Below are 19,278 nucleotides of genomic sequence, written 5' to 3' on the forward strand. Positions count from 1 at the left end.
ATTGGTGGCCCAAGGAAGAAATGGGGCAGGGTGGGTTTGCTCTGGGAATGCGGGGAGGTGGGTTAACAAGGAGGAGAGTCCTCAGAGGGCTTCGTGGTTACCTAAGCAGGGAGAGTTGGCCTTCGGGAGAAAGCAGGGAAGAGAGGATGGCCCTGGGGAGGGGAGGAGACAGGGAGAGAGGAGCAGAGGCCAGGGAGCCTTACCAGGTGTGGGGAACTTGCGGGCAGGTGCTCCAAGATGGTGGAAACCATTGAGAAGCAGCTGGGCATCCAGGGGCTTATCTGGCCTCAGCCCAGGGCCAGGCAAGGGAGCCTGAGGCTGCCCCAAGGCCTGGGGCCCGAAGTACTGGAAGAGCTCAGGAGGGTTGGCAGGGGTAGCCCCTGGGGGAGGAGGGGGGCCCGGCCCCATCAGCCCAGGTGGCAGGCCTAGCGGCAGCCCCTGGTGCAACATCAGGACGTTCTGCATGTGCTTCTCGGAGGTCATATGGATGCGAAGGTTGCGGGAGATGTTCGTCTCATAGCTGCACACCTTGCACTGCCAGGACGATTTGGTCTTGGGCTCTTTGTCCCCTGCTGAGGGTGGGAGTGATGCCTCTGGGGGACTGCCCTGCCCACCAGGACCTGCCTGGAAGCCCTGCAGGTTGGCCAGGTGCTTGTCAGACTGCATGTGGATGCTGAGGTTGCCCTTGGTGGTGGTGGAGTAGTTGCAGACGTCGCAGCGGTAGGGCTTGTAGCCACAGTTGTAGCTCTCTCCACGGGCTAGGCGGGGGTGGGCACCGCCAGCGCTGCAGTAGCTGCAGTGACTGTTGCTCTCGGGGTGCTTCTCCCGCATGTGCACGTCCAGGGTCTGCTGGTACTTGTAGTGCCAGTTGCACTTGGGACACTTGAGTGTCTTGCAGGAGTTGCGTGAGTGTAGCAGAGACATGTGGCTGGATAGGCTGAGGCCCTGGAAGGCTGCTGGGGCTGGGCTGTAGTCATCAGCCAGGCGGTAGGGCTGTGGTGGGTCACTGGGGTCTTCAGGGGAGCCCACTGGGGTGGGGCGAGTGGGCCCCTCCTTGGAGGTGGGTGAGCTTTGGTTGAGTCGGGGGCAGAGCCCTCCATCCTCTTCTTGCCCCTCAGGGAACCAATCTGGCCCTGCCTCACCTGCTGCCATTGGCAATTCTTTGGCTTGGGTTGGGCTGGGGTCCCAGGTGGCTGGGGTTGTGGGTGGAGAAGGTGGGCTGAGGGCCATGACTTCTTCAGGGGGTAGGACATGGGCCTGGACTTCTGCCTCAGGGAGACCATCCTCTGTCTGGGCTACATTGGCCTCCAGGTTCACTGTGCTGTTATTGTCAAGGGGTATCTCAAAAGGGGGACAAGCAGGGGGTTTTGGTTCCAGAAAGCTTATAAGGGCCATGCAGCCCTTGCCCCCCTCCTGGAGCATGGCTGGGCTGCCTGGCAGGCCCTCATGTTGGGCAGGAGTTAGCTTCACTCCATGAGACTGTGTGTGGCCCATAAAGGCCTGGGGCCTGCTGAAACCCAGGCGGCACAGAAGGCAGAGCCAGAAGAGTGCCCTGTGGTCTCCCTCCTTGCTCCCCATGAGGCCATCTTTGGGATCTCCGGGTGGGTTTGGAGCCAGCTGGTAGCTCCAGAAGGCTCCATCCCTTCCCTCACAGGCGGCCGGAGGTGGCGCTGAGGTATCGTGGGACAGAATTTGGTCAGAAGAGCTAAAGCCTTGGATTGGGTCAAAGCCATGTTGGATGTGAAGGGCAGTGAGGTGGGTGGGGGGTGGGTGGGCAAGGAGGGGCAGGCTGGGGTCTTTCTTGATGCCTGCCTCACCCCAGGGAAAGCCCTTTGGTAACAGGAGTTCACTGCCACCTGGCAGGGACAGCTTGGCCACCAGGTAGGCCTCACCGCCAGCTGTGAAGAATAAGTGGTTGTTTAGGTCCACGGGAGGGAGCCCTTCTCCTTCCTCCTCCTTTTCCTTGTCCTCTTCCACCCCCAGATCCTTTGGTGGGAAGAGACCACAGCCAGGCTCTCGTTGGGGCTCCCCGATCTCCTTTGGTGGGACGAGGCCACAGCCTGACTCCAGGGGCTGCCCCCCTGGCTCTGAGGGCCTTATGCTCTCAGAGGTGGAGGGGGCAGCAGGGGGATCTTTGGTGACAGGATCAGAGGGGGTGTGGGAGGAGGAGGTGTCCGGAGGTTGGGACAGGGCATCTTGTCCAGGGGAGGGGGTGGTGCCAGCGGAAGAGGATGAGTTAAGGGTGGCCATGGTAGTCGGAGGAGTGCTGGGGGTTCATTTCAGCGTGACAGCCAGTACCCTGCGGGGAGACATGGGAAGAGCGGTGCTTGAGCTTGCAGGGGAGACACAACTAGGTGTTTGAGTGCACACTCTAGCCCTGTCCTCTTCCCTACGCGCCAGACTCAGATACCCATTTGCTCACCTGACAGCTTCACTTCATGTCCAACGTAACATGTCCTAAATCAGAACTCTTTATTTCTTCCTGGAACCTGTTCCTCCCCATCTTTCCCATCTCAAAAACTGGCAATTTTTCTTTTGCCCTCACCCCATATCCAATTCCATAGCAACATCTAAACATGTGTCCCATCCCCCCACCCCTGCCTCTCTCCATCTCTACTAGTGACTCCCTAGTCCAAGCCATCATCATTTCTTTTCTGAATTAATTCAACACATTCCAAAGTGACCTCCGGCTTCCCCTACAATGTATTCTCCCTCCACCCAACAGCCAGAATGATCTTTTATTTAATTCTCAATTATGAAAAACGCCAGACATATACAAATGTAGACCAAATGGTATAAAGAACCCCTCTATACCCATCACCCAGCTTCAACAATCATCAACTCGTGGCCAATCTTGTTTCCTCTATATCCTCTTCCCCGTCCCCTTCCTGTATTGTTCTGAAGAAATTTCAAGAATCATCTTTTTGAAATGTAAATTGTACTCTATTCTGCTTCAAAACCCATCAACGATGTCTCACTGCATTCTGAATAAAATCCAAACTCTTTTCCATGATCTACAAAGGGCCTATCTGATCGACACCTGCCTACCTCCCAGTACATCCTATACTCTCCTCCCCACCGGCCTTTCTGTTCCTCAAACACCCCAACTTCATTCCTATCTTAGGGCCTTTGCCCAGACTGTTTTCTCAGCCTGGAATGCTCTTCCCCCAGATGTCTGCATGGCTGGCTCCTTGTCACTCAGGTCTCTGCCTCCTGCAACAGGCCTTCTCTCTCCACGGCAACTAAAACACACCCTGGCTTACTTTCTTCATAGATTTATCACTACCTGATATTTTCTGGTTGTTATTTGCTGCTGTCCAGTACGCCCCAGACTCCTGGTGACCCCATTTGCTGGTATACTTATTTACTTCCCCTTGTAGAAGTTAAGATTCGATCTGCTTTAGTTATTGTTCTATCATTAGCACTGAAAATGATGCCTGCCAGATGCTCAGTAAATGTCAGTTGAATGAACAGATTCTGAGAAATGAGCTAAGGGTGGCCACGACCTGAAGAGGCAAATGCCCCAAGTCAAGGTTGTCTTGGCATGACTAATTTTCACTGGCACACAGAGACTCCATGCTGCTCTCTGATGCCTCCCAGATCTATCTCTGGTCACTAGCATGAGGAATAGGTAGGCAGGGGCTTCCCTGGCCAGTTGAAAGACAGCAGCTCATATGTGATTAGCCCCCTTCTCCCAAAGAGATTAAAAAAAATAAGTAACAATAATAATATTACTAATAGCTATTGAAGTATATATATGATGTTCCTGTCATCGTGCTAAATGCTTTATATCAGTTGTCTCATTTAATCTCACAGCATCTGTATTTTACAGATGAGGAAACCAAGAAACAGAAGTTAAGTTGCTGGAGATCACACAGCTCTGAGGTGGTGAACTAGAAAAGGACTGGTGGGGCACTCGTGACAGAGTTATACCCCAAAGCTGAGGCCTGGGCTCCTTAGGGTCTGGGCTTCTCCATCCAGTTGGATTGTTCCTCAGACACAGTACAGGCAACATGAGCCTCCAAAGGACTAGAAATCAGGATTCCTGGGCTGCCTCCCGCTGACTAGAAGCACCAAGCCTCCCATGCTGCCCCCAACCTTCTTATCTTGATTCTCCTCCTCAAACTCACCAATTTCTCAGGACTCACCACCCTATACTCCTTCAGTGTTCCAAGTGGCCCATCTCTATTCTCTCTGGCTTTTGATACCAGTAGCTCTCTAATGACTGAAACTTTAGAGCTCTGGCCGGAGTGCTTCAGAGAAACCGAGGAGGGTGTTGAAAGGTTATGGCCTCTCCTCCTTCCTTGGGCCACTTAACCCTCACCTCCAGATTCCCTGATTTCAGATGGGTCCTAGGTCTGGCCAGGCCCAGCCTGCAGGCCCCCATTCTGGCTTCCCTCCTTCTCCTGGGGGGGCTAGCCAGGCGTGAAGTCAGAGCCATTAAGGAGCTAAGAGTGGGGCTGGATTAGCATGCTAATGAAAATGCAAATCAGCACCTGGGAAAAGAAGCGGACTGCTGGGGTGAGGAGTTGGAGAGGTGGGGGAGTTAGAGAACCAAAAGGAGAAGTGAGGGAATTGGATGGAGGGGAGCCTATTCCTAGACAACCAGAGAACCAAATCAGAGACTTGTTGCCTTCAAGTCGATTCCGACTCAGAGTGACCCTATAGGACAGAGTAGAACTGCCCAATAGGGTTTCTAAGGCAAGGCTGGTAGATTCAAACTGCTTACCTTTTAGTTACCAGGGGCCCTGTAAGTTGTGGGAGAAAGGTACTCCTCCTATGGAATCCTTCAAAGGGAGGGGGAAAATAAGTGTGCTGGCTGGTGAGGGTCTGACCTTCTACTGTCACCCCCACAGTGGGGGTCCCCTGCCCTTTCACTGCCCCACCTAGTGGGAAGAACTGAGGCCTGAGCAAGAGGGGGCCATTGTGGGCCCTGTCACAGAGGGCTGAACACAGGTAGTCCCAGCAGTGAAGCCCACCCTGCCTACTTCCACCAACCTACTTCCGTTGCTTCCTCCTGGTTCCCGACTCAAAACTCTAGATCAAACTTCACAGGAGGGCTAGGAAGACCTAGCCTCAAATCCTGCAGGTCCTCTCAGATTTTCTCACCAAAGCTTCCACTTCCCAGGACTGGAAAAAGACACAGCTGATTCCTGGCTAGGAACCGAAGGAACAGAGAGCTTCTGGCTAGTTTGTGGGCGAGACCCAGTTCAGGGGCCGAGGGTAGGTCGGCAGCTGTTTAAAATTGCAAATCTCTTCCCCACCTCCCAACCTACCCCTCCTCCTCCTCAGGAAAGAATTTCAATTGCAAATTTGTCTCTGCCTCAGTGCATCCCTCCCCACCCCCACCCGCCGCCACCAGTTTCCCCCTTCCCCTTTCCTCTTCCTGGAGCTTCTCCCATCACCCACTATTTATTGCAAACCTTTAGCTGCAGCAATTATTTTTTACTTTTTTTCTCCCTCCATTTCCCTTCTTAATCTTTTCTTCCTTCCCTCTGTGAATCTCTGTCCCTTTCTTTGCCCTTCCTACCATGAATTCCATTTTCATCTCTTTCTGGAGACGATGCAGGAACAGATAACAGGACTAAAAGTCACCCCCACTTCCCATTCCCAGGCCAAGATTCTTGTTCTCCTCAGAGCCATCGCCACTCCTCCCTTTAGTTTCTGACTTTCCTCAAGGGTATCTTCTCTCCCTTGGGACACATTGTAGACTTGGGTGAAGGGAAAGGCGACCTCTCAAAGACCCTACACTCCTGCCTCTGGAGGAGGGAAGGAAGAAGAGGACAGATCAGGTATAGAATGGGGTCAGGGGACAGGCAAAAGGAAGACCTGGGCGGAGGCAAGGGCCGGGGGCCTATGAAGAGGAGAGGGGTGAGGGGAGACAGAGAAGGCGGTGGCAGCGGTGTGATTAGAGAGGAGATTGATGTGAAGGGGCGCCACAGACGGCAGAGAGAGTCAATAAAATGAGGATCACATTAGAGGCGACAGAGAGAGCTTTAAATTACACGGCTGCTGCCACTGAGGGGGATGGGAGGAGGGCGGCCTGGAGACCAGGGAGGGAGGAAAGCTCTGAGGGTGTAGTCATCCCGAGGTGAATCGTCAGCTCTGAAATGGCCCTCAGTCTCCACTGCTTCCCGGCAGCCTCTTCATTCCACCCCCTTCCTAACGCTTCACTCCTTCACAAGGGCGAGGGGGGAGGAAGGGGAAACAGAGAAAGCTATGCAGAGATCAGAGGTGGTTGGTTTTTTTTTTTTTTTTTTTTTTTGATACTTCTTCCTTCCAGACCTGGGTTTCCGATTATTTCTCAAGATGAGAAAGGGAGGACAGAAGGCCTACTTTCCTCAGCTAGGGAGTTACTGCCCCATAAGCAAACATCGAGTCACAACCACTGAACTGCAAATATTCTTTCCATGGGAGGTAGGCAGAAAACCAAACCAAACCAAACCAAAAAATCCAAACCCCTTGCAGTTGAGTTGATTTCAACTCATAGCAACCCTATAGGACAGAGTAGAATCGTCCCATAGGGTTTCCAAGGCTGTACCACCCTGAATGCGCCAGGTCTGATCTCGGAAGCTAAGCAGGATCGGGCCTGGTTGGTGCTCAGAAACACTGGTGGCATAGTGGTTAAGAGCTACGGCTGCTAACCAAAAGGTCAGCAGTTTGAATCCACCAGGCGGTGCTTGGCAACTCTATGGGGCAGTTCTACTTTGTCTTGTAGGGTCGCTATGAGTCAGAATCGACTCCACAGCAATGGGTAATGGGTTAATCTTTACGGAAGCAGACTCACATCTTTCTCCCACGGAGCAGCTGGTGGGTTTGAACTGCCAACCTTTTGGTTAGCAGCCGAGCGATTAACCATCGCGCCACCAGGGATCCCTGGTAGGCAGAAAAAAAAAAAAAGGCACCCATAAATAGGTGGCCAAGAATTCCTCCTTGATGCATGCTCCCTGTTCAGGGAGCAGAGACAAGGTATTTAGAAAAGGAGAAAAGAGGTACCAGAGGTACCAAGACAGGCACTAGGAGCCAGAAAGTTACAGGGAAAGAGATGTAAGAGGGAAAGGCTCAGATATGAAGATGCAGAAACAGAGGTGGAAAGCTGAAGAGGCAGACTTTGAGACCAAGCAAGACAGGAAATACAGTGAGACTTGATGGCTCAGAGAATTTTAAGAGCTAAGGGGGCAAGGACAAAGGACCAAAAAAAATGAGATGTGAGGAAAGAGATAATTCTGCTCCTGAGGATGAGCCAGGACGTGGTTCAGTTTAGCTGGCAGAACTGGAGGCAGAGTGGGCCAGGGGCGCACCCCTTGGGGGCATCCAGCAAGACCAGGACTCCCCTCGGATACAGTCCCCCTCCCACCTCTGGCAGACCAGCAGAGAAGAGAAACACGACTGCTCCCTAGTGGTTACAGAGGGAACATGACAAAGAAGGAAGGCCTGATGGAGGACACTTTCTCCTCCCTGCTGCTTCCCCTCCATAAAACAAAACCCCAAAAGCCCTCTCTCCCTCCTTTTCTCCAAACCCAACATCACAGGTAAAAGCCTTCTCAGCAAAGGCTGCCAGAGGGCAGCATCACATTTGTTTAAAATTTTCATACAATGATTTCCACATCTGCCTTCCAAACAGTTTTTGCCTTTTCCTTTTCAAACTGTTCAATCTGCCCCCTCTCCCTTAAACCAAAAACCTTAACCAGTTGCCCTCGAATCGATTCCAACTCTTTAGGAGCCAGTTTTTAGGATCTTTTCTTTCTTTTCTCTGAAAGGCTTGCCTAGGGCATTGCTCTCTCTTCCACACTCCCTCTGCCCTTGCTTTTCTTCTCTTTTTGTCTCAACCTGTTGCTTTCAAGAGGAGGCAGCAAATGTTAAAAAAGCAAATGTTTTATTTTATATATACATGTTTGTTGTTAGCTGCCACATGCTGGCTGCTTGCACAATGGGATTGGAACGGTGTGATCCGTAGGGTTTTCACTGGCTGATTTTCAGAAGTAGAAGGCCAGGCCCTTCTTCATAGTCTGTCTTAATCTGGAAGCTTCGCTGAAACTGGTTCAGCCTCACAGCAACGCACAAGCCTCCACTGACAGATGGGTGGTGTCTGCATGAGTTGCACTGGCTGGGAATTGAACCGAGTCTCTCATACAGAAAGCAAGAATTTTACCACTGAACCAACTCACATATATAAACTTACCATAATTAAAAAAAAAAGACAGTCATGGAGAGAAGGGGATGAAAACCAGAAACAATCGAGTGTGTATGTGCAAGGAGGAACTGTTTGATGTAAACAGTAAATACATTCTAGCTTGATGAGCACTTTTTGTTTTCAAGGCAGTGGAAGAATACGGCCTTTGGTTGCACTCATGAAGATCCAGGTTCAATTCTGGCTTCACCACTGACTACCTGCCTAAACTTCATAAGCTATTTGAGCCTCAGTTTCCTCATATGTAAAAATGGCAAGAATGATACCTTCCTTTCCAGGTTGTTGTGAAGACTAGATAACATGGGAGAAGTGCATATTGTGGGTGCTCAGTGAGGTGATTCTTCTCCTTCTCTCCTGATTATCTCCTCCCACAGAGCGTGGCATGGTGTTTGCATGGAAGCTGACAACTTTCCTTCTGCCTTGCCCCTTCCTTGGCCAGGACTCATCCTCTAATCTCTACCCTTTTCAACCTAGGGCAGACTCTTAGGAGGGCAGGATGTGAATCTACTCTGTCTGGCAGCAGAGTTCACTTCTCACTTGGCCCTCCTGATTGCTAGGCTTAGAGAAACCCCATTACTCCAGGTGAGAGTGGAAGCTTCGGCCAGGCTGACACTTGGACTAGGTGCACAGCAGCTAATGCTGGAATCAAAACTACTATGGCCTCTCTCTGCCTTTAAAACTATCATTTTCTCTGCTTGTCTTTAAATCTTAACCTCTTATACATAAAACAAAAATAAAAAACAGTAATCATATTCCTCCATTTTTATTCTACCTATCTCTCCTAAAAACCAAAACCAAACCTGTTGTCGCCAATCTCTTTTCCCCCTCCTACAAATATTTAAGGGGTGCTTTTTACTCTACGCAAGGTAAGTTTTGTCCAAGAGAGAGTATGGCAGGGAAAGGGTATATACTGAGATAAGACAGGCAGAGGGGGAGGAAAAGGATGGTCATAGAGGGTAAAGAGAGAAAGCCAAGGCAAAGGCAAGGAGGAAGAAGGGAAGGAGAGAGGGAGAGGAAAGGAGAAAAGAGAGGGGAAGGAAGCTGGGTCTTGATCTGCATATGTAAATATTTAATCTTATCCAGGCCTCCCAGCTGTGGCACCAGATTGGGCAGATTGGCCTGTCCCCAGTGAGAGGGCTACAGCGAGGAGGCTATGTCTTACACCTTGCAAGATGCTTAAGGTGTACATGAGGGAATCTTATGGGGAGAATAGGAGACGCTGAGAGAAGAAGCTGGGGGGCTGGGAGAGAGTAATCAACAATAACAACAAAACAAACTCCTTGCCATCCAGTTGATTCTGATGCATAGAGATCCTATAGGACAGAGCAGAACTGCCCCATAGGGTTTCCAAGGAGCACCTGGTGGATTCGAACTGCTGACCTTTTTGTTAGCAACCAAACTTTTACAAATTAACCTGTGTTTTTTACCAGGGTAGGGAGTAAAAAGGAAAGCTGTGGACTGGAACCGCAACTGGCGTGTTTTCCATACATCCACATTTGCATGGGTTTGTGGTGTGCTGCGGGGTGCCTGCTGCTGGTGGGTTGGGGTGGGTGTCCTGGTGAGGAGTCTCCTGGCCCATGCATCTCCTGATGACTCTGCCTGTCTTAGGACGGCAGTGGGGAGCTGCTCTGTGCAGGGATCTGGGACCTGTGTGATCAGGAATAGAAGTCTCTTGCAGGTGCACTGAGCAGACTTGAGAGGTTCTCATGTTCTACATACCTCGGGCTTGGACAACCAATGAAGCAAGGTATGGACCCTTCTCTATGAGCACTCAAGAGAGCACCCTTGAATTCAGATTCAAGACTGTATCTGATCCTGGCATGGGAGGACTTCTGTAGACCTTTAATCTCCCTGAGCTCGGAAGGAACTGCACGCAATTCTGTAATTATCTGGAAGAATAATGTAAGTGATTATATATAAATCAGTCTCTCTGGTTCTTTGATTGTATATCAGCCCAGGTGATGTAAAGACTCCATTTAAATACTATTACAACAACATCAGCACAACAGTAATAAAACAGTAGTAACATCTTTTGCACGCTTACCATGTGCCAGGTGCTGTGCTGAGCCCTCGGCAAGCATGGTATCACCTAATTCTCCACTACAGTCTGATGAGATAGAAACAGCTACTCATTCTCATTTTATAAACATGGAAACAGACTTAAATGGGTTAAGTGATTTTTAAGGTCTCCCACTAAAAAGTAGAGCTATGATCGGGGCTTAGGTAGCCTGACCCCAGCATCTCTGTTCTTGGGTTAATTTGTAAGCTTCTGAACTCTGGCTGGTATGCATCTTTGAGTTTGTATTACTCTGCCCTTATGGATGTTGTCTTGAGCATACGTGCGGTCATGCTCCACTTTGAGCTTGAAGGTGCTGGATGGATAAACCAAAAAAAGCCAAACCCACTGCCATCGAGTGGATTCCCACTCATAGGGTCCCCATAGGAAAAGAGTAGAACTACCCCATAGGGTTTCCAAGGGTGTAAAATGTTTACGGAAGCAAACTGGCACATCTTTCTCCCAAGGAAAGGCTGGTGGGTTTGGACCACCTACCTTTCAGTTAACTGAGCGCTTTAACCACTGCACCACCAGGGCTCCTTCTACACAGCTATCTAGTATAAATAAGATGGGCCAGAAAAACAGGACCACTGTTTTGGCAACGCCGGGGGAAGCGATTCACATGGCAGCCTAGGCAGTGGCCCTGGCCAGAGCCCATGAATTGTGTGTGTGTGTGTGGAGGGGAGAAAACTAAGGAGGGACGGGGAGAGAGAGAGCGCACCCTGGTGGCAGAGTGGTTAAGCGCTCAGCTGTTAACCGAAAGGTCAGCAGTTCAAACTCACCAGCAGCTCTGCGGGAGAAAGATATAGCAGTCTGCTTCCGTGAAGACTACAGCCTTGGAAACTGTGGGGCAGTTCTCTCTACTACAGGGTCGCTCTGAGTCCAAATCAACTCGACAGCAACGGGGGTGTGAGAGAAAGCGAGAGCGTGTGCGTGTGCGTGTGCGCAAGAGAGTGAGCAAGCGCAGGAGGGCAGTCAAGCCCATGCGAGAAGTTCAGGTTATTTGAATAATGATGCAGGTGTCTATTTGTGACAGTTTCTTAAAGTTGAAAGTCTACACATGTGTATCCATATTAGCATATAGACTTCATCGGACCAGCAGTATGGTATTACCCAAAAACACAGCTTTTACAGTCATGCAGACCTAGAATCAAATTCTATTTCTATTCCTTAATATGTAAATGACCTCAGATGAATTGCTTAAACTCTTTTAAGCCTCAGTTTCTTCATTTCTAGAATGGTACCTCATAGAGTTGTGTCAATTGAGATGGTCATTATTGAGACTGGCACGTTGGATGTGATCAATAAATAGAAACGATAATCATTCACCCGCGTACCTTATCTCCTGCGTTGGGGTGTGTGTGTGTTTATTGCTTTTAATTGTGTCTGTGGAAGAGAACCTGCGAAGTTGCTCTACACGCGCGTGCGGCTGGGTTTCCCTAAGGCCCTAAGGCCCTCCGGTTATACCTGTGCGGGCTCTGGGCTTCCCATTCAGCAGCGGGTCTGTCCCGTGTGGGTGTGTTGCTGTGTGCCTGTGTGTGCTTGGTGGCCCGGCTGGCGCGCGGGCGTGTTTGGGGTGGTGGTAATTACTGGGATGGCCCAGCCCTAATGAGTGTGATCTCGTTACACTCTCGCCGCCTCTAATGGAGCTAACCTCATTTCACAGCCATTAGAGATGGAGATGAGGCCCCGCCCACGGGCCCCGCCAGCTGCAGCTTTTTCATCCCTGGCCACATTCTTTCCTTCTGGCTCGCCATTTCTCCTACCACCTCTCCTCCCTCCTCCTTTTCTGCTTCTCCTTCCAGGTTTCCCTCTCCTGTTCCCCCATTGTTCTTTTCCCTATCTCTCTTTCCGCTCCACACTCTTCTCCCCTTGTCTTTTCATATCTTCCTTCTTTTCTCCTCTCCTCCATTCCTGGGTTCCTCTTCCCTTCATACTGCACTCTTCCTGCTCTTTCCTCATGCCTGTTTACCCTCCACATCTCTATTTCTCTATCCTCTTGCCCGTGCTCTCCCTCCGCCGCCCTGCACTGCTGCTGTCCCTCCCCTCCCCCACACTGCCCCGTCTGGCCAGAGGACAAATCTCAAGGGGAAACCAGCAAAGACAAACAAGGAGCAGTGACTTCATTATCGACGTTAATTTGCCACTTCAGTTCCTCCCACAAGGGTCAAAGCCAGCACGGCTTGAACTCAGGACTGACGCAGAGGCCGAGACCATAGCCTGGCTTTTCTGCCTTAAGCCTCTCAGACAACCACTCGTCCTCCCTCCTCCTCAGCTGTCTTCTATTTCCCTGCAGGGGTCAGGCTCCCAGTTCGCTCCAATTTCTTTCTTAGTTCTCACTGCCCGCCCCCGCCCCCCGCCCCCCATTTAAATTGTGGCCGACTCTCTGGGCTGTCCTCCATCACTAAGTCACATGTTTTTTTAACCTTTGACTCCCTCAATCTCTGTCAGACTCAGTCGGTCTCTCTTCTCCCTACTCCTCCTTACCCAGTATATTCTGAACCTCTTGCTTGTCCTTCCTGGGTTTTCTCTCTTCCCAACCTCAGGTGCGCTCCTCTCCCTAAAGCACTGGGGCTTATCTCTAGGTTTTGGAAACCATACATACTGAAGAAGCTGGAAATCAGAGGAAGAAAGGCATTTGCGGCCCAAGCCCCAGTCAGGGCAGTGATAACTGAACATGGGGGCTGGGTAGGAAGAGAAACAACTGCGATGGAGGCCACAGGCCAAAGCCACAGGGGAAGCAGCAGAATCTAGACTCAGACACCCAAGACACTCTGGCCCCCAGAGAAACTGCTTCATCAACACCAGTGAAAAAGGAGGACAGAGGCAGAGGGCCTTAGGCTTGAGATTAGGGGTGGGTGGGAGAGAGTGGATGGAATGGTACCCAGCAAAACAAGAAACTAAAAATCTGAGGATGGAAATGGCGTTGACCCCATCAGTTCCTCAGGGAAACATTCTAACACTCCCGTCCCACCCTCTGCCCTCCTTCACTGAAAAGCCAAATGACTGGCAATTGACTCTTGACCTTTAGCCCAATCCCAGCCCCAAAGGGAGAGGCTGAGGGGGTAGTTGGCTGTGACTGGAGGAGGCACTAGAGAAATATCCACACATGAAGTCAAATTTCTCACCCACACCCATCCTGCCCCACTGACTTTGCACGTCAACATGCTACGCAGAACCAGACACACAGACACTCTCCTCCCCACAGGGAGCTCTTGTACACCTCATGCCAATTATGTCCTAATTGCACACACCCCGACGTGTGCACCGTTCCAGTGGATGGCCCTTCAACACCACCATCCACATGGGGGTTTCCTCACTGAAACCTTAGCTTTAATGTAATCCCATATTCCTGCCCAGGCACAGAGGAGGGCTCCTGTTCTCTCGTTTGACCCCCTCCAGGCAAGTATAGGCAGTCAAAAACAGACTTTGGAAAAAATACTTGAGGAGTGCAGAGCAGTCTCAGTCAGAATTAGAAAAAGCTCTCTTCCTCCAGGTGTATGCAGCACGCATGCCATTGGTACAGCTTGGTGACAGGAAACCAGGTGGATCTCAGCCCCGCCACCCCTTAACTAAGCACCCTGAACAACCGTACACGGAGGTCCTGCTCTCTGGACTAGTTCTCTACATGGGGGGTGGGGGGGAAGGTGGCAGAGAACCAGTGGGGATTATCTCAGGGTACTGGAAAGCACCTCTCAGTCTTTCACCCCTGCCTCACCAGCCTGGGATGAAGGAGGGGGTGGGCTGTTGCCTGAGGCTTTCCCCAGAGAGGCAAGGGGCTCTGGGGGAGTGGGTGGTGGGATGACTGAGCTTAGTATGAGAAGCCAGAGAAGAAAGATGGAAAAATCAATGAAATGAGTTTCTAACGGTGAGGTAAAAGACCGCCGTGTCGACAGCCTGTCGCTTGCTGCAAAATATGAGCTGCCCAAGTCCATGGCGGCGGCTGACAGTGCATATAGCAGCCACCATGCTCCCTCAGGCTCCCTCCCACCAGCACCTTCTCCAGCTGCCCTGGCCTTTCTTATGGCCAGACTCTCTCCCCCAGGGCTCTCAGCTTGCTCTCTCTTTAGGTCTTCTTGCCCAGATTTTCAACCCGTTCAGAGTCTTTTGGGCTCTTTAGCACAGGACTGGCTATAATCCCTGATTTGGTGTACCTTTCTCCCCTATGGCTTCTGTATTTAGACCTCTGTCTGCAGATTTCACTTTGAGAATTGGCGTGAGCTCTGCATCTCTCGCCTCCCTGACTTCTAGATCCTTCTGGGCTTATTCAACAATAGGCTGTCAGACATCAAGACCCTATCTCATAGGGCTCCTTACATCAAGGTCTGTGCAGCTGTAACCTGTGCCTCCCTCTGCCTTTTGGCTCACTTGGTCAGTGCTGACTTGTAATTACCTGGGTTGGGACTTGGGACAGAGTGTTTAGGATGGGTCTGGTATTGATTTATGAACTCTGTTTGTGACCAGTGTTTATATGGATGTGACTGATTCCACTGCGGTTTCATGACTGGGAATGGGGTAAGGATGCTAGTTCTAATTCAAATCTGCTGACTCTCCTTGGAAACAACGCTCAACCTTTTCTGGAAACTGCCTCTACCCCCCTCCACAGCTTCCCCTTGGGCTTCTTGGACTGTTCATTCATGTTGTCCTCCCTTTATCTCTTCAAAGACTACCCCAAATCGGCCCATGTTTGCCCTGGCTGCCTCCATATGTGTCCCTGACCCAAAGTCTCTCCTCTCTCTGTCTCAGATCTCACTGTCACTGGGTTAATTCCCCTCCAGCCCTTTCCTCCAGTTTTTAATTTCTCAGCTTATCCATTTGTGTAGACTTAGGCCTGGGGGGCTGGGGGGAGAGATGATGGGCAACTCTTTTCCTTAGCTTCTCCCTATTAATTCCACATTTGGTTAATAGGTATTTATTAGACATCTTCTGCGTTACAGGCACCATGCTAGGTACTGGGAAACAACTGTAAGCCAGACAGACCTGGCCCTTGCTCATATGGCCATCACAACTAACCCTGGGTGTCCCATCTGACAGCTTGGCCTTTCCAACCCAGAGTCCCTTTTTTTTCTTCCTCTACAGCCAAATTCTACTATGTCCTCTGACATTTCAGAATCCTTCCCCTTTATGCCTGCATCAGTTCATACTCTCATACAGTTCTGATCCCCTCTACCCTCCATTTCCAACTTTAGCCTCCATTCCTAAACCCAAAGCCAGGTTCATCTTACATCTTCAGTAACTCTCCTGCCTGCTCACAAAGCCCTGCTCCTTTCATATTTGGTAACTAACATTTCCTGTTCTCCCTTCCTTCTTTGCCTTTTAGTCCTACCATCCCATCCTTAATGCCCTGTCTCCTCTGGTCCCTTCCTCTTGCTTCTGTCAGGCTCCCGTGAACCTCAGGCCTCCACGAACAGGTCATCATTCTGAGGTAAGAAGAGCCCTAAGGGGACAAGGTCAAACTACCAGAGCCAGGAATCCTACAGATTTGCCTCAGGCCTAGGCCCCATGCTTGAGATATAGCTCCCCCAAAAGCCCCTGTTGTTCCTGTATGGGTCTCAGGTAACACCAGCTGCCTCTGACATCATAGAGGGAAGAGCCCTGTCAGGTTGCCAAGGCAACACCAGCAATTTATGACATCAGACGCTTGAGGTCTTTAGTTCTCAGGGGGCTGAGAAGATTCAAGTTCCTGTCAGCTAAAGTAAATGGGAATTCTTTTTCATGTCTTTGCTCATGTTCTCCTGGCTTGCAAATGAAGTGAAAATGCCTTTGGTGGTGTAGTGAGTAACGAGGCCACTGGAATGAATGCTGTGGGGTTCATTCTCCCTCTCTCTGCACCTGATGTCTCTGCACTCTCCCCCTCTCACTTAGCATCTCTCTCTTTTGGGGCTATCGCCCAGTGGTTATTTTTGTTAACGTCCCTTTTTTTCCAAATTGCCCCTCCTGCAGTTCTGTCTTTGCATTGGTCACGCTGTGTCCTTCTCACACTGAGACATTTGTTTCCTTTGATACCTGTCCTCGCCTTTTCCCCCACCATGCTCTGTGCAGCTGTGATCTGCTTCAGCACCCTTCCTTTTGCCAACCATTTACCTTCTTTGTACCACACTCTTTCTCTATCTCATCTCATTCATCAGTTTCCTTCATTACATACTGCTTTCTCTGTTGACCTCCTCTTTAAGATTTCTCTCTCTTTCCCTCTGTATAGCTATTAAATCATGTTTTATTTCACTCTCCCAATTTTTCATTAATCAGCCACCCCTCAGTTCCTCCCCTGCCCCCATTCCACATAGATTTTCTTCCTTTCCTTTGCACATTCCTCACGTCATACATTTCTCTACACCATGTGTTTACTGCACCCAGCCTCCCCTTCCTTTCCGTAATTCTGTTCACCTTTGAAATCTTCCATCTTCGGCCCATATCTACCTCCTCCTTTTACCCTTGCAAGCTCCTCAAGGTCTGGAAAAACAATGATGGGCTTAAAATCAAAGTAAACTCTCCAGACCCTTTATCCACCTTTACCATTCTTTAGGCTGAAGGGACCTGGCCTTTTGCAAAAGATAACATTTATCACCCTAATAAAAATGCCTAGTAAAGAATCGTGTGGAATTCAAATATGGTAATAGTTTTTTTTTTTTTTAATAGTAGCTGAAGGACAGGTTGGGCCCAGGAAGCAGATGAACTGGGAAGTGAAGAGAAAGCTGCTGAAATCTAGAATGAACCAAAAGGCGAGGGCAACCGGGCAGAGTGGAGCTCAGTCCTAAAGAACATCCCCTTACAAAATCAAAGCTGACAGTTAACTGACATAATTGCACCAACTGATGAAGGGGTTATATGCCCCTGGAAACCCATTAAATTGATTTCTTGTCCTGTTTTTGTGCCTTTACAAATCATACCCCCTACCTCCCCTGGCCCCTTGTTCTCTGGTTCCAGGGATGCTGGGGTTAAAATGCTGGGTAAGAGAAGGAATAATAAAAGGAACTTGGAGTGACCAAAGAGAAAAGGTAGGAAGAGGGTAGATTATGGGAACAAAGGTGGAGAATAAGCAAAGAAGACCACGGGAGAAAAGGGTGGAAAAGAAGGGGTGAGACAAAATGGGGGTATGAAAAAATATACAATGGTAAAGTGGGGGAAGGGCAAAAAATTAAGTCAGCAAGGAAGAGGTTTACGGGGAAGCTCCTGGAGAGGCGGATGACACAGGCCAGGAGGCGAGGTCCTGATGAGGGAGACAGGCACATGGCAAAGGGGACCGTCAACAATGCTAGGAAGTTCCAAAGCTTCTGAGAGGAAGCCATCCTGGCTATGCTGAAAGGGCACGCGAGTCCTTGGGGGAAACACATCTACTCCATTCCCCTACTCTTCCTGGACCCCTGACCAGTGACACCACAATCATGACTGATGAACAAACTCCAAAGTAGCCTGAAGAGGCCAGAGATATCCACACACACCGTGAAGGAGAAGGCATGGAGTCCTAGACGGGCAGAACAGTCAGATGGCCAAGGCTTGACACATAGTGACAGGGACACACAGAGAGAGGATCACTCGGATGGGAAGGGTCACACGGAGACAGACTCAGAGGTGGATGGGTGAAGAATGGGAAAACCAAGAGGCAGGGACACATGGACAGAGATCAGCGGGACTACAGGCGCAGGAAGAAGGGTGGTTGAGTGCTCAAGAATGATAGGGCCACCCTGAGAGAGGGGAAGATGAGAATGCACTGAGAGTTGGGGGGCCCGGACAGACATGCTTCGCCTTGACTGGGGCTGTGGCCTCCCCTCACCTACTCGCACCGTCCTCCTAAAAAAAGCTCAACTTCAGGCAAAAACGAAGACTGAGGGTATCCACATTCCCCCCATTGTACCTCCGCCCCAGCGCGACAGACCATCCATCAGCCCGCCCGCTGCGGTTCCAAACCTCAACCCGCGGCCGGCGGGGGGCCGCCGAGACCCAGGCCCCTTCCGGCTGACAGCTCCAAGCCCCCGCACTCACCCGGCCTCCCCTTCCCTCTGGGACCCCCGTTCCCCGCACAGCTCCGCGCAGTCCGTCTAGGCTTTCGTTACCCTCCGTCTGTCCGGCTGGCTCCTGGTCCAGCCTCGATGCCTTTCGCTTTCCTGTTTCTCCCTCCACCCCTGCATCTCTCTCTTCCCTCCATCCCCGCCCGCAAGCCCTCTCCCTTCCACACCCCTGCCCCTCCTTCTCCCTGGGCTCTAGGTCTGTCCGTCCGTCCGTGCCCCCTCCCCCAGCCCCCTTCCCGTCCCTCTCCGTCCCCGCCAGCGGCAGCCTCCGAGCGCCTCCTCTCCCCTCCGTCTCGAGCTTCCAAAGAGCAAGGAAGGAAAGAAGAGAGAGAGGGAGAGGAGAAAAAAAAACCAACCCAGCAGCATCGGAAATCGATGCACTTACACCTCAGCTGGAAGCAGGGACGGGAGTCGAACCGCGGCCGCCGAGCAGCGCGAGGCGGGGAGGGGAGGGGGCGGCTCTTGGAAGGGACTTCTCCGATGTGTTGATTCCTTTTTTTTCCCCCTCCTCCTCCCTCCCTCCAGCACTCGCTCCGGGGCGTCGGGGACGGAGATGGAAAAAATAAATAAATAAATTCGCGGCGGTGAGGGAAGTGAAGGAAAATAATCAATGCTATTTGGCTGCGGCTGAAGTGTTTTCCCGGCTTCGTGAGGGGGTTTCCATTGATTCACCCTGGGCACTCGCTCGCTCCCTGCCTCCTCCTCCTCCTCACCCTCCTCCTCCTCCTCCTCCTCGCCCTCACTCCTCCGCCTCATTCACTGGCTGGAGCCGAGGCGTCCCACACAATGGAATAATCAATACCCAGGCGCCCGGGGCGGCCCCACTGAGCAGGTGCAGCGGCCCGCCCGCCGCGGCGCATGCCGGGAGATGTAGTCCGTCCGCCCCCGCCCACCGTCCGGGAGCTGGGGGGCCGGAGCCAGGGCTAGGGCTGGAGGCAGGGCTCCCCTGCTCTAGCACCAGTAGCAAGCTGGCGCCTGCCTACCAACGGGGTAAAAAAGGTTCCTTTAAACTTCTGTCTCCTCCT

At 51.2% G+C, this 19,278-nt stretch overlaps 1 protein-coding gene across 1 annotated transcript in view; it reads right to left on the reverse strand.

The window, feature by feature from the left end:
* The window catches only part of ZFHX2 (zinc finger homeobox 2), a 29,424-nt gene extending 10,513 nt beyond the window's left edge, over positions 1-18,911 (reverse strand). The window contains exons 1-2 of the mRNA XM_049898359.1: positions 18,639-18,911; positions 204-2,299 (exon numbers count right to left, since the gene is read on the reverse strand). Coding sequence (XP_049754316.1) covers positions 204-2,250 — 2,047 coding nt within the window. The 5' untranslated portion in view covers positions 2,251-2,299; positions 18,639-18,911. The remainder of the gene's footprint in view (positions 1-203; positions 2,300-18,638) is intronic.
* Positions 18,912-19,278: the final 367 nt, after the last annotated feature.

This window comes from Elephas maximus, chromosome 10, assembly GCF_024166365.1.
Source record: "Elephas maximus indicus isolate mEleMax1 chromosome 10, mEleMax1 primary haplotype, whole genome shotgun sequence".
Lineage (NCBI taxonomy): Eukaryota > Metazoa > Chordata > Mammalia > Proboscidea > Elephantidae > Elephas > Elephas maximus.